At 40.5% G+C, this 15525-nt stretch overlaps 1 protein-coding gene across 1 annotated transcript in view; it reads left to right on the top strand.

Annotated features, from left to right (window-relative positions):
• SLC39A6 (solute carrier family 39 member 6) overlaps positions 1 to 14715 on the top strand; it is a 31571-nt gene extending 16856 nt beyond the window's left edge. The window contains exons 7-10 of the mRNA XM_077810849.1: positions 1638 to 2015; positions 9068 to 9148; positions 10965 to 11155; positions 12330 to 14715. Of these exons, the coding sequence (XP_077666975.1) occupies positions 1638 to 2015; positions 9068 to 9148; positions 10965 to 11155; positions 12330 to 12482 (803 nt within the window). The 3' untranslated portion in view covers positions 12483 to 14715. The remainder of the gene's footprint in view (positions 1 to 1637; positions 2016 to 9067; positions 9149 to 10964; positions 11156 to 12329) is intronic.
• Positions 14716 to 15525: the final 810 nt, after the last annotated feature.

Genomic DNA, 15525 nt, shown 5'->3' with positions numbered 1-15525 from the left:
TGCCTCTGTTACTTCCTCTGTGGACTTCCTCTCTCTCCTCTTGATCCTATTGCAAGGCTGAATCATATACTCAATTGAAAAAAATAAATGGGGATTTGGGTTTATTTCTGTTTCTATGTTCAGGGTTAGAAGGGTTACTTTCACTTTTACTGCTTTAAGTCGTTTTTCAGACTCTTGAGCAAAACACCATCTCAGAAGCATTTCTTGGAATCAAAATGTGTGAACTGCTCCACCGAGTAGAACAGTACCAAAATAGTCAGTTTAAAAAAGGAACTTTGTTCAGTTTGCAGGGACCCCAAATCGCATGGGTGTATCTCCTGCAATCATATTATATGGAGACAGCACTTTTTATCTGTAGTTAACAGGAGAGGTTGTTTCTGGCATGATAAATTATCTCTGGCTTCTTTTAATTGTATTTTTTTCTCCAATTTTCTGTCTATTGTTTTTTAAGCACCTCAAGCATCTAACACTGACTAGAACTACCAGAATGCTAATATTCTCTATTTGATTCGACAGAACCCCAGACACTCCTGAAAATACATAAAAGCTCATATGTTGGCTTAGTGTTGCATGCCATACATGATCCTGTAGCCTCAAACAGAACTCTTCTATATCTGATTGTCTGCATAGGTATCACAGTGAAATTTGGTTTTACTGATCCCCATTTGTAGTTTTTATGTGGCTATATGGAGCATATCTTATTTTGCAGAAACCAGTTCCCATTGGTGCTGAGGTCAATGGGATTTTTATTTCAGGATTATATTGCAAATTACGTTTTTTGTTTTGTGTTTTTCCCCCAAAGACACAAGAATTGTCGTCTTTCAGTGTCACTCACTGCAGGTAAAGAAGTTAACTGAAGTGCCAGTTAGAGCCAATTCTTAACTTAACTGACCTATCTTGACATTAAATGTTTAATACAACTTGCTATGTCCTTCTGTATTGCATACTTTCCTTCTGTGCATATGTCTGACTATTTTTTGGAAGTTCAGACTTCCGGATTTTTATGTAGTGATCAATTACATCTATATCATCACAAAGTGCCAGAATTGATCCTTATATTATAACTTCTCTGATTTTGGTGGCTTATAATTCAGCCTAAAATTCATTAAAAGTACATACAATGTGATTTCAGACTTTTTTTAATTTTCTAAACAATTGGGCTACAAGTCAAACTGTGCAAGTTTAAAAAGTAAAAACTGTACACATTTGTGCCTAAGAAAAATAGTTCAAAAACTAGCAAATGATTTAATATGTGATATGGTATAATCTATTGTTGCTATAAAAATAATATATTTTATCAGATGAAAGAAGTTAGATCACCACGGTATAACTTGTGAAGATTTTGTTTTTTGGAAATGAGTCTTTAGAGACGAGTTAGGAGTTAAGACTTTTTTTTTTATATATAATTTTGTAACATTTCTGTAGAATTTCATGGTGAGTTTAGGGAAATTTGAGATGATATTTAAAAGGAAACTATTGTGGGAAGTCATTCAAAATATTGCCATACTTAGTCACAGTGGAAGAAGGTGTCCATCTCAATTCTGAATTTATTTGCTTTTCTCTTATTGTAACGTAACATTGTATGTGATTATTTTTATGTACAGTTATGTAGTCTTATTTATTTTATTATTTACAAGGGCCTGAAGGTTACTTAGGGACAGAGTCACAAGATCCATCACACTTCATTTCTCAGCAACCTGTGGTACAAGAAGAAGAAGAAGTCATGATAGCTCATTCCCATCAAGAGGAAACAGACAATGAATATGTATCCAGGGGGTGTAGAAACAAATGCCATTCTCATTTACATGACACTCTTGGACAGTCAGATCATCTGAGTCACCATCATCATGACTACCATCATATTCTGCATCACCATCATACCCAGAATCATCATCCACACAGCCACAGTCAGCGCTACTCACGCGAAGAGCTGAAGGATGCTGGGATAGCTACTCTAGCCTGGATGGTGATTATGGGTGATGGACTACACAACTTCAGTGATGGCTTAGCAATCGGTAAGTGTTTATACAATACTTTTGCCTTCTCGTGTAATAACAGCAAGGTAAAATTGTTCCTCTGCTGCCACTTAACTTCTAGCGAGAGGATATCAGATAAGAGTCTTGCCATAATAAATTAGCCAGTGATCTGCTAGTGGGTTTTGAATTGATCAGTCAAGGTTACAGATTGGAAACCTGGATAGCTAGTGCGAAACAGTAAACCATAACTTATTTGTTGCAACTGAGAAAGGTATAAGGATAATGACCGGATAACAGAAAAGACATTTCTTAAAGAAACAGACAATGGGAAGCTATAAATATTGCTTTAATTATTTTACACCCAAAAGATCAGACCAAGATTTTCAAAACTAGGAGCCTAAAGATAGGCACCTAAATTCATGATTTAGTTACTTAAGTAGTTGGCCTCACGTTTCAAAAGTGCTGGGCACCCAGCAGCATCCACTGATTTCAGGCTTGATGTTAATTCTCCCTATGCTGTGTTCATAAAAATAGGTGATCCCATGTCTTCACTCCTATAGCCTGTCTATGTAGTCTCCAGTTTTCATTTTAATCAGGTCATCGTCTTTCATATTTTTCCTCAAGCTTCATTGACCTTCACCAAGATCAGGATTCATACTTTAAATGTCCAAAGCCCCTAAGGAAGGGGTTCCTAAACTTTTTGACTGAATGTTTAGTGTATATCCTGTGACTTTTTTTTTTTTTTTTTTTTTTTTTTAAACCATAGCTTGTCTAAAGGTATAACAGTATCTCCTCTTCCTGCATGGTTGGTTCGTGTACCTATTCCTTCTCTCATGCATGTTTTATTTCTTCAGTTCTGTGATACTGGAATGCTGTAGCTTTTTTGAAAAGATTTAATGAACTATTCACAAAAGCCGTATGTGCAGCACGGCATTTTGGGCATTAGACAAGTGAGATCAGGTTGGCTGTCCCCTACCTTTCTCTAGCAAGATGGATAATGAGAATTCTGGATATAAAGTAAGATGGTGATGGGAGGGAAATTTTTTTTTTTTAAATGAGCAGTCAACACCAACAAGTCAAGATCACGAAAGACTAACAACAGTTTTCTAGATGTGCTCATTGCTCTACAGATGTTGGATTCATTTTTAATGTAGGGTCAGTTGCAACAATGCACTGTAGTCAGTTCAAGGACAGTAGCTTTACTATAAATCACATTGCAGGGCTGAATTCCTTTTTCTTGTTTGCATGAGGAAGGGATACAATAAGTGATAGTGTATAAGTATTTCTTTGGACTTCAGAATAATGATGTGAACAAACATAGATTCTGTATCCAATTCATAATATAATGTGATGAGAGCTTCTGATATAACCTTTTTTTAAAATAAAAATTGGACCATCGAATCTAAATTTTCCAGCTTATCAGTAGTGAAAACGTGGTAGGAAAAATAAGAGGATTTGCATGTAATAAAAGCCAAGAAGAATCAATTTTCCTAAGTATATGTGAGAGAGATTTGGGAAGGGATGGATTTGGTGGACTTGCAGTAAAATACAAGGGAAGGCTAATATCATCTGTAACAAATGAGACCAGCCAATTTAGTAAGGCCTCATTAACTGATTCATCTAGACCAGAGGTGGGCAAACTGCGGGCCCCTCCTGCCCAGCCTTTGAGCTCCCGTCCGGGGAGGCTAGCCCCCAGCCCCTCCCCTGCCATCCGCCCTTCCCCGCAACCTCAGCTTGCCGTGCCGCCAGAGCTCTGGGCGGTGGGACTGTGAGCTCCTGCCGGGCAGCGTGGCTGCGAGAGCCACCGGCTTGCCCCACTGCTCTAAACTGTGCGGTTTGACTGTGTGGTTGGCTTTGGTTGGGCGGTGTGGCTGCCAGTACTGGTGCTCTGAGTGGCATGGTAAGGGAGCAGGGAGGTTGGATAAGGGCAGGGGCTCCCGGAGGCAATCAGGGGACAGGGAGCAGGGGGGCAGTTGGATGGGTGGAGGTTCGGGGGGGGGTGGGGGGAATGGTCAGGGGATGTGGAATGGGGGGTTGGATAGGTGTCGGAGTCCTGCGGGTCCTGTTGGGGGCAGGGGTGTGGATAGGGGTGGGGGCAGTCAGAGAGCAGGGGGGTTAGATAGTGGGTGGGGTCCCAGGGCACGGTTAGTGGGTGGAGGTCCCGGGAGGGGGCGGTCAGGGGACAAGGAGCAGAAGGGGTTGGATGGGTCGGCGGTTCTGAGGGGGGCAGATAGGGGGTGGGGGGCAGGCTGTTTGGGGAGGCACAAAAAAGTTTGCCCACCCCTGATCTAGACTACTAGAAAGATGGATTTCTTCCCTTTGGTCTGTCTAAAATTTCATATTATGGGATAGCCCAACCTGCCTATCTTATGGGGAGGGAAAATCCTGGAACCATTAGGAAAAAGATTCCTGGTATTTGAATGAAAAAATATTAATTTATTTTTGGTTGCGGGAAAATATTAGGCTAAAATAAACCTTCTCATTTGCCGTAAATGAGTTCTTCTCAGATTCATAATGATTCCTTACTGTATTCCAGCATGTATTTATTTCGTTTTCGTGGGCCGGTTTTATTTATTGAGATGGGATAAGACTCGAAGGTACTAAGGTATACTAGAATTCTGGTATTACTGTTACAACATTAAATATAATAAATAAGGGACAAGTTCCTGCCACCATCACTATTTTAAAAAAAAAAAAAAACCCTCTTCTGTTTATGTGCTCTTAATAAATGGTTAAAATGTAGAACATCTTAAAATTATAGATAAACCTTTATTGTAACAAGCACCCTTATTTTTCATTTATTTTAGTCTTTTAAAGGAAAATCCCTTTAGTCATATCTTAAACTATACTAAATTCCCTTGTTTTAGGGAGCCCATTTTAGGTAGTAGCTCCATGAGTTGAAGTCTAATCTCTTTTGTTAAAGAAGCAAAAAGACAAACATACATGAAGGCAAAGAGAATAAAACAGTGAAAAATAGGAAAATGCTGCTTCTGTCTCACTAAAGCTTGTAGTTTTAGTTGCTGGGTAATCCCAGGCAAATCACACAGTATACAGTCTTATTAGCCAATTGAGAACCTGGCAAAGTCATTCGGGCTTGAGAAGGCAAAAAGAAAGAATCCTACAATTGGAGAAATGAGGTGATGGGAAGGGAGGGAAACTTACCCGGTGGAGGCTGAAATAGTAGGACTCCTAGGTTTACATTCCAGGAGTTGCTGAGGACACAGCCATGGCGACAGTGATATCTTCTACCTCTCTCTTCTCATCTCCTAATCAGGACATCTTTCAGGATTAGGAATAGAGGCCCAATGGAGTGATATAAATCACTCTTTCCCATTAGGTTGTCATACCCATGGTGGTGAAGCTTGTTGGCCTTGCCTGTTGCATGTACACTCATTGTCCAACATTCTCTCTGACCGCAAGTTTAAGCAAATTACAGAGTAATGTTCAGAAAAACAGTGTCCGAAAAGAGTGGTAACTTTGGCATGTCATAATCATCCAGTCAAGGAGGGTGGCTACTCATTAGGCCTTTATGTAGCTATGCCCCAGCAATAATGCCAGAGTTGTCAGCTGCTCTATAGACATTACATGACAAAGCCCTGGCTGGGATTATTTAGTTGGGGTTGGTCCTGCTTTGAGCAGGGAGTTGGACTAGATGACCCTCTTCCAACCCTGTCTTCTATGATTCTTCTATGTGACTGATGGACTGTATGGTGCAGTGCCTCCTGCTGTCAGTGGGACTTCAGGTTGAAACATCTCCAGTCCCACCCTGCAGAGTGCCATACGCTTCCATAGACTGCAGGCAGCAGGAGAGGAGACAGCAGGAAATACAGGCTTCTGTGCAGCTAACTCAAGTTTGTCTGACAGAGGAAGCGTGTAGCTCACAACTGTCAGCTTAATGTTCCATCAGTTCACTTTGCAACAACTTAAGAAGATGGTAAATGAGCCAGTGAAGTCCGGAAACTGCTCTCACACTCCTACACAGCTATTTCTGCTCCTGTTTCTCCAGGGCCAGTAATGAGTGAGGGAAGCTTCTGAGCTTGAGTTGCTTTTGAGCCCCTTGGTGATGTGTGTCTGGTCAGAGGGAGAAGGGGCCTATAGTGCTGTGTGAGAGAGGGTTCAGACTTGAGGGGATGGTTTTGAGCTGTGAAGAGGCTATTCCTGAGTTGTTGGAGGTTCAGTTGTGGGGACTGGTGAGAGTTTGGGGAGGTCCTCAGTTGGGTGGGGAGAGAATAGAATTGGGCTGGGTTTGAAGAGTTGAGTGTGGGGTCAGGAGGGAATCAGTTGGTGAATGAGGGTGTGGGTGAATGCTGTAAGGACAGTTGGGGAAGAATAGGTAAAAGCTAAAATGCAGGGGAAGAGTCTAAAGGTAGGGAGCATAGTAAAGGGATGACAGAGGGAGCCCCTCCTTATTCTAGACAAGAAAGTGTCCTAGTCTGAAAAGGGAATGGGTGCCCTCTTTTGTCCCGCTCACTTCTCCACTAGCCACCCCCTCACCCCTATATCTCCTATCAAAATGCTTCCTTGAGATGACCACCTGCATTCTTCCAGGTTTCAGAGTAGCAGCCGTGCTAGCCTGTATCCGCAAAAAGAAAAGGAGTACTTGTGGCACCTTAGAGACTAACAAATTTATTTGAGCATAAGCTTTCGTGAGCGACAGCTCACTTCATCGGATGCATTCAGTGAAGGTGCCACAAGTACTCCTTTTCTTTTTGCATTCTTCCAGTTTTCCACTTTGAAAAACATAATCACCCTGGCAGAAGCTGGGCCACAGGCAGTTTGCTACCACCAGCCCTCCACCCACACACACTTATTTTCAGCACCAGTCACCACTGCAATAAAAACTAATATCCATTGGTTCCACGTATGAACCTCTCCCATCTTAACATCTTGTTTTTTTAGAGAGACAAGATAGGTGAGGTAATGTCTTTTATTGGACCAACTTCTGTTGTTGACAGACAAGCTTTCGAGCTTACACAGAGCTGCTCTTCAGGTCTGGGAAAGGTCTTTGTTTGTTGTTAATAGAATTATACAGCCTTACCGGAAGCCTTGAAAATCCCTAATCAGATTTTAGGACCTGGTGTCTGCCTTTTCAGTTCCATTTATATGTATGTTCATAAATTTTATATAACAGTTAGGGGTCCATATTGCCTTTGTGTTATCTTTCATCCACTTAAGACTTTAATAAACCATGGTACAGGCCTTGACAAAAGACATTATGCAAATAGAGCTTTGAATACATCCTGGGCTTCTCCTTCAAAAATTGATAAAATACACTCTGTATAAACTATTTCTTGCAAGTAGCAGGAATGAACCACAAATGTTAAGCTAAGACGTGTCTAAGAATTCAAATTCTTTGGTGTTTATTTGAGCCTTTGATCCGGAAAGAGCTTTCTTGTGATATTTCAGGTATTTCTTGATACACAGCAGGGTTGACACAACCACAAGAATAACTCTCACTATTTCAGTGCTAGATTTATTCAGGACAAAATTTTGTGAAATTGAGCAATATATACTCCTGGGGGAATTCTGCGCCATGATGCGTGTGCAGAGTTCATGTTCCCCGCAGATTTCTTTGCTTCCCTGCAGAAAAATGGTAAATCACTGCAGGGCTGGGGACACCCCAGCCAGTGGCTTATACCTTGAGCCAGGATTAGCTGCTAGTCCTGGCTGGGCTGGAGGCAGGAGAGGATGGGACTGGGACTTCCTCTTGCAGGCTGGGGCTGTGTCAGACCTACCCCGAGAAATCTCCCCCAGCTGCAGGAAGCTCAGCATCCTTTCCTGCTTCCTGCCCCCATCACTCAGCTGTGAGGGGAGGGGTCACTGTATGGGGAGCTGTTCCCCCATTCACCCAACCCCTGTGCATCTGTATCTCCCATACCCAGACACCCCCTTCCAAGCCTCACCCACTACATCTAGAACCCCCCAGCTCTCTATACCCAAACCCCACCCCATTGAACCTCAACCTGTCCATCTGGAACCCCACCCCTGCACTCACACCACTCCCCACTGAACTCCTTGCACTCAAGCCCTACCCCCCGCACCTCTTGAGCTCCAACATCCAGACTCCCATGCGACTGACTCCCAATTAGCTGCACCCAGACCCCCACCCGTCCAGCACTCGGACCCCCCTGCTGAGACTCCGACACCCAAACCCTTCTCCTGAGCCCCAACCACTTTCACCTGGAAGCCCCGGTAGAGTCCCATTGCCCCTACACCTGGAACCTCTCCCCACCCCCTCTCCAACAAGCCTCTGTGCATCCAGATCCCCCCACACCTAGGGGACACCCACCGCCCCTCCCACTGAGCTGTCTGCACCTAGATTGTCCCACGCAGAATCCTCTCACCCCACACCTGGAGCCCACCCCCCCTCCCCCAAGCCCCTTCATACTTGGATCCTGCCTGGTTGAGTCATACCCGGTGCAGAGCGGCAGGGCCCCAGGGTGTTACTGGGGCAGGCTCAGGCCTTGTGCTGTGTCAGGGTTGGGTGCAGCCCCACCACTGAGTCTGTGTCCCTGGGGTGGGGAAGCTGCAGGGTGGTCTCCCACCTTCATGCAACCAGTGGCCTGTGCTTCTCACTGCCATGCTGGAGCCTCTGCATTTATTGATTGACAAATAAAACTTGCAGAATTTTAAAATACTGTGCGTAGAATTTTTAAATTTGTTGGTGCAGAATGCTGTCAGGAGTAAATATAGAACTGGCTAGTAAAAATCACATTTTTAATCTACAGCAGCTTGAGTAAAGCGTAGGGTAAAGTTGGTCGATGAAGCACCAATCCTCTGCTTTTTTTGTTTTGGCATTTGAGACCAATGGTAGGTTTTTGCTTTTTAAGAAAAAGTGCTATAAGAGATGGGCTTGAAACAGAAATTACAAGGTTAAATTATTTTGTTATACTGGTTTGACTAGATGATGATTGTCCCTTCTGGTTTTAAAATCTATGACACACAGACACACACACACTTTCACTTTTCTTTGGAGTTCGGCTGTTTGGCCATTTCTGCCCTAATCGGATATGAACACGTACAGCAATGTTTCCAAGCTTGATTTTTTCAACTGTAACATTTTGGGTTGTTTTTTTTTTGTCTTTTCACAGGCGCAGCCTTTACTGAAGGTTTATCTAGTGGATTAAGTACTTCTGTGGCTGTATTTTGCCATGAATTACCCCATGAGTTAGGTAAGACAACACGATATTTTAGTAAAGGATAGCTTGCTAGGAATTTGGGAGACATTAAAAGATAATGCTTTATTTTATCAATGTTTTATTGCATAGCAAACATTTTTCTGAAGTCTTAGGAGGAAATAATTCTAACCAGGATCAGAAGTGTTCACTCAGTTTACAGCTGTTTTTTAAACAGATTATAAAATTCATGAATAGATTTACTATTTAGAATTATTTGCAAATCTCAAAAGTTAAGTTTTTGTTGATCAGATCACTCAGTTTGCAGATATTCAACATGTATTATGTTTAATTACGTGGCATTATTTCTGTTCCTTAATTTGTGTGACTTATGTGTAACTTGTGAATCTTGCAACTGAATATGCAATTTGCAATTGGTTTCTGTCAAATACCTGCTTAACTTGATTTTTGTGTGTGTGCACAGAGGATAATATGGAAGTGCTTGAATATTTGCTGAAAGGGTACTTAGGGTACTCTCAAATATCAAATCAAAATTCACTTTCAAGTTTGAACAAACATTGGTGGATTGCTTTTTCCACTATTATTCAGCTCAAGTTCAGATCTTGCAAAAGATTCCCATCCAAAGTCTAACTTGGGGATTCATAGATTCATAGATTCATAGATATTTAGGTCAGAAGGGACCATTATGATCATCTAGTCTGACCTCCTGCACAACGCAGGCCACAGAATTTCACCCACCACTCCTACAAAAAAAACCTCACACCTATATCTGTGCTATTGAAGTTGTTTGGAACTCTACATCTTGAGTCTTTCTAGTCAGATTGGATTAATCTGTGTGTGTCTTCCACATAAGAATTTAGATACTATGAGGTGATAGGTTTGGGGCCTGGTATCTGTCACAGAGAAGTCATTAGGAATTGGATTGAGCACTTAGTCTTTTTTATCTCAGTAGAATGAAGCTTGTTTTGTTTACTGAACTAACGGAGGCTGCCCATTGCTTAGAATTTTCTGTGGATGATTTTAAAAAGGAATCTCATCAAGCCTGTCTTGTCTGGAAATTTGCTTTGACATAGGATTTTACAGGTTGTGGTATAAAATGGTGGGGTTACATAGAGATTAGCAGGGGAGTCGCATCCCCCAGAGAGAAATGGTTTGCAAACATGTATATATATGTGTGTGTAATAGGTAAACACTACAAAAGATGGCAATTTTCTTTACAGTGAGTTTGGAATGGTACAGGGATATTTCCCTACTCTTACCCATTTCAAATTAGCACTGCTGTTAATCATTCTAGTGAAACTGAGATACGTAAGGTCACTTTTATAGAAATTAGTAAAGAAATTCTTAAGCAATGACTGGGCTAGAGTATAAAGTATTTAGAAAAGTCACTGGATAACTGGGTAGAACCATGATGAGAACACATCACATAGCAATTTTTTTTTCAAAATCCATTAAAGCCAGTTTGTGGAAAAAATACTTTATACAGTGTTCACTGAGGTTGAATACTGTGGAATACTTCGGTTAAAATGATATACATTATTAAATCAGGTAAGTCCGACAGTATGCATTTTCCAGAATACTAAAAATAAACTAAAAATGTGATCTTGTGCAGGACTAAATTTTCATATTATAGATCGTGGCTATGAAGCAGTTTTCACGTGTTCACTCATTGACTGACCTATTTCCCCATAAATGAACAACTTATTTTCTGGACGAAAACTTTGAAGAAAGCCAATAACAGGCACTAAAATAGTTCCATATATTCTTTCTAGGTGGTGAAAATAAATGTTACTGCGCATGTTACAGTAGTTACATGAGTGGGTGAAAGATACTTTTTTTTTTTCTGCTATAGGAGATTTTGCTGTACTTCTAAAAGCTGGCATGACAGTCAAACAAGCTGTTCTTTATAATGCTCTATCAGCTATGCTAGCATATCTTGGAATGGCAACTGGGATTCTTATTGGTCACTATGCTGACAATGTTTCAATGTGGATATTTGCACTTACTGCTGGCTTGTTCATGTATGTGGCTCTTGTTGATATGGTAAGTATGTAACTAGAACTACTTGTTGTTTACATAACTGAGATTCAGAATCAATACCAAAATCAGTTTGTCATAAAATAGGAAGTGGGTTTCTTTCCTCTTAGAAAACATTGACCACATGTATTACATGTTTCTTAACCTAAAGACTGACACCATTTAATTTGTTCTTAAGGAAGCTTTTCAACACAACTATGGAACACACACAAGTAAATAGACATTAAATTATTGTGAATAGCATAATGTGTTGGAAGTTCCTATTCAAATAATTGAAATTTTATGCCAAATTGGAATATTACTAGAATTTTTTTTCTGCTTAAAGCAAAATTCTCTGGGAATCCACATAACCACATTGTAAAGAATCTCTAGGCACCTCAGTGGTGTTGCTTAATTGAGTAAAATTGTTCAGGTTCTGGATTTATTCTGTATAGGAGATATTGGTGGAATGGAACATTAAAGGACAATGGTCTCTGGCAGTAAGTATTGAGGCAAAAACATGAGACATTTAAAAAAAATAACAGTGAGGGGAGGTAGAGATGTTTGTTTTCAGTGAGACATTCCCCTTATGTCAGCCTGTTTCAGTTACTTTTTAATACCAGTTTTATTAGTGATGAAGATGCTGTGGCTGGTGTATTGGATAATGGTACAATGGCCTGGTTGTACACTATTGGCATGATCCTGAGACATGCTGCACACTTGCAATAAATCTTCAGCACTTCTCTAGATTAAACTGGGACAGTACAAGACTGGAAATTATTCTAATAGGCAGAAATAATGTACAAACTTGTTCTTGTTTCTAGAACTATATTGTTTATGAAAATCAGATTATATTCTTATTTTTAATTTGTAAATAAGTCATCTATGCACCAATAATATAATTGGAAGGCATTCATTTCATTTGGTATAATTCCTGAAAATAGATGGTGCTGATTAGACCTGTGCAACATCATCACGTTCCAAGGTATGATGAGCTGTTTGGAGGCAGACTCTGATATCCTTACACCTGAGGACTAGACTTTATGCCACAAGTGATGTCACTGAAGTCAGTGGGACTACTCAAGGAGTAAGGGACTACTCCACATGAGTGAGGGGGACAGAATCTGGCCCTTAGCGAACAAGTCAGAATGAGGGATACTATTTATTTTGAAGATGGTAATATTATTATTTTTTTATTTAGGTGCCTGAAATGCTGCACAATGATGCTAGTGATCACGGATGTAGCCGTTGGGGATATTTCCTGTTACAGAATGCTGGAATCCTGTTAGGTTTTGGGATTATGCTGCTTATCTCTGTGTTTGAACATAAAATTGTGTTCAGCATAAACCTATAATTTTGGTTATCTGATGTTGAATTGAAGCTTATAGTAGACATGGTTCTGCTTTTTCTATTAGCTACTGTAAATGAGCTCTAGGCTTTATAGGCTAGGCATTTTTTTTATTGATGTATCTTTTTTTCCAGAAGTAAAACTGAATGGTGTGAACTGTTTACACATAATGCTCAGTATTGTATGAGGTACTATAGATAACTGCGCTAGTCAGACTGCTGCACTGTTACACATGGTAAAAGTGCCAAATCCATAAAGGAGTATCACTTTTTTTACAATTTTTATTTTAAAGTATTGTTCTCTGATTCATTTACTGCATGTAATAATTGTGAGATTTTAGCGTCTTGTACTTTTACCTAAATGGTGCTTGCCTGTATAAACAAGTGAAATGGCCATGTTCTTCTTGTAGTATGAAATGCACAAATTGTCTACTTTTTCTATTTCAAGAAACAGTGAATACTCTTAACATATGGGCAGAGTGAGTATTGTAAAAGAAAATATTTTAAGAGAGAAATGTAATAAATGAGATATAGGTATCAGCTATTACGGGAGTTACAAATCAGACACATGGCTTATCCAAAGTGTACCCAAGTTGAGTCAAAATATGGAAATTTCATAACAAAGCTTGCTGAAATAATGAAGCTGGAAGATATTGTGTATAATCTATGTACAAGAAAAATTACCAGAACAACAAGCTGAGGCAAAAGGAACAAGAAACATTAACAGCTCTTTTTCGATAAATGGTGTATTTCGTGTGGTGAGATGTGCTATATTTGCATCTGTATAAAACCAAACAAAGAAACTGGGTGAAATCTTGGTTCGGTTGAAGTCAATGGCAAGGCCCCAGTGGCTTCAGTGGGGCCAGGATTTCACCCACAGAACTTACCTGAAAAATGCTGCTTCTGCTGCCCACGGTGTCTGATCTTGGCTTGGTGCATGTCAGCGGGGTGTCTCCCTTGTAAATATGAAAATGGTAGTACCCACGGGAGATCTGTAAACATTTTGGGGCATCTTGTATACTGCTTGGCCATTTTGTTTATCTTAAATATTCTGAACTCTCTGACATAGCACTAAGAATCTCTCTGCAGTTTTCTTAAATGATGCAGCTCAGCATTTAAGCCCGTATACTTTCATAAGCAAAGGCATCTAGAAAGAACAAAGTAATTCAAAAACTTTGGCTCAGCCAAACCATGAAATCATGCAGTCTTCTCACAGGTGCGCAGGAAATATGGGAGGTGGGTGTGTGTGTGTGTGTGTGTGTGTGTGTGTCCACGGAATAGGGGTGATAATTTGTGGATACCAGCCCTGCAGAAAGACTTTGCTAGATTTCTCTTCAGCTTTTTTCTCTTGTATTACAAGACCAGTAGCTGTTTTTTCCCTTTATCTGTTCTATGGGAATTGGAGAACTTGCATCTGCTCTCCATGTCACTGCGGGCAGCATTCCATAGTACATACTGCTTAGTGCAGCTCCTGCCCTGCCTGCTTTGTCTGTGCTGCCCACTGGTGGTGGGTTTTTTTTGTGTAGTTGGAATGGGGATCCTATGTGGAGCTGGAGGGTGTCCTCTGTAGTAGCTTTACCCCTCTGCGGGATCCCACTGTGTATTTCTCCATGGTTTTCCTTCTCTCCATGGTGGTGATTGCTCAGGGCCTTTCCATTTGAGCAGTGTGTTCCAGTTACTTTTAGCTCATCAGGTTTACGCTTTAGACAGACTTTCTTACTAAAGAGTTGTGTGATGAACATTAACCCTTCCCTCAAATCTCACTAATGAACATGCTCACTAGCATGTGGTGGAAGAAAGGAAGGTTTGGTATAGTCTTAAATTCTATCATAATTACACCTGAATAATGGAGGAAGCTCCCATTTAGTGCAAAGTCTTTAGTAAGGATGATTGGATTAGTCGAAATACATTCACTTGACAAAACATTAGTATTCTCTGTTACCATTGTCTGTGCATGCATGTGGTATTTGTGTTATATACTTGAAATGGAAATTCTGAACCTCATTATCCTTGATCTTGAAGCCAGCTTTCAGAAGCTTATCAAAATAATAAAGTGGCTAACCACTTGGTTTAATTTGAAATTGGCTATTTAGTGTTGCTGGATAGAATGTAGGTTTTAAATGTGGAACTAAAACTTGCCACACTCCGAGGTTTCAGTATCTTCCTCACAGCCCATTTGGACCTAAGTTATGTAATGCAACTTTACATGAATTAATGAGAATAAAAGGAGACGATTCTAATTGCTGGTGGTTAAATTTCTTTTGTATGAATTATACACTCCAAAACAACCTAAAATAGCACTGATCTAAAATTCAGTTCATTCCTCACTTTGTTTTGAATTCTCAAAGAGCCACACATCAGTATTAGAGACACAAGGTGGCTGAAGTAACACCTTTTATTGAACGAATAAAAGATATTCCTTCGCCCCCCTAATCTCCCTAATTTCCTGGGACGAACACTACTACAACTACCATGCAATTCTATATATTAATATTGACATCTCAGTAGTAATAGAATGTAAAAATGAGGACCAGACCTTGTGGGCTCACCATGGGTCAAGTACAGAGAATCTGAAGTGAGAGCAGCTGGAGGAACTGGTTCCTGGATTGGGAACTACTACATGGAAACATTTTTGTCCCCATTTTTCCACCTTGAGGCATCCCATCACTACAAGCAATTTCTGCAACAGCGCCTAATTGAGAGAAAAAAAGATTCCCAACTGGGAATCTCCATTTGTTCTCCTTTCCTCTGAAGAAAAAAATCTCCCAGTTGTTGGCCCCTTTTGCACTCCAAGGGCCACAAGGAGATTACAACCACCCTCTGTGGTCTCCCTTCCTTTACCAGGAGAGGAAAGGAGAGAGATGCATTCTCTCCAACTCCATAGGTAGTGCCCCAAAATGTCTACTGATGAAATGTATTTAAATCTTCTAAAATCCAGGATGCTGTATTAGAAATTTCAAAAATTTATGGGAAAAGCTCCTTCCTTGCCCCTTCCCATATTTTGTTTAACATCACTACACAATTTCCATCCTGAAACAAATAGGTGGGGA

Source organism: Eretmochelys imbricata, chromosome 2 (genome assembly GCF_965152235.1).
Source record: "Eretmochelys imbricata isolate rEreImb1 chromosome 2, rEreImb1.hap1, whole genome shotgun sequence".
Lineage (NCBI taxonomy): Eukaryota > Metazoa > Chordata > Testudines > Cheloniidae > Eretmochelys > Eretmochelys imbricata.
The sequence above is the reverse complement of the archived record's forward strand: the minus strand, read 5'-3'. Positions and strand labels throughout refer to the sequence as shown.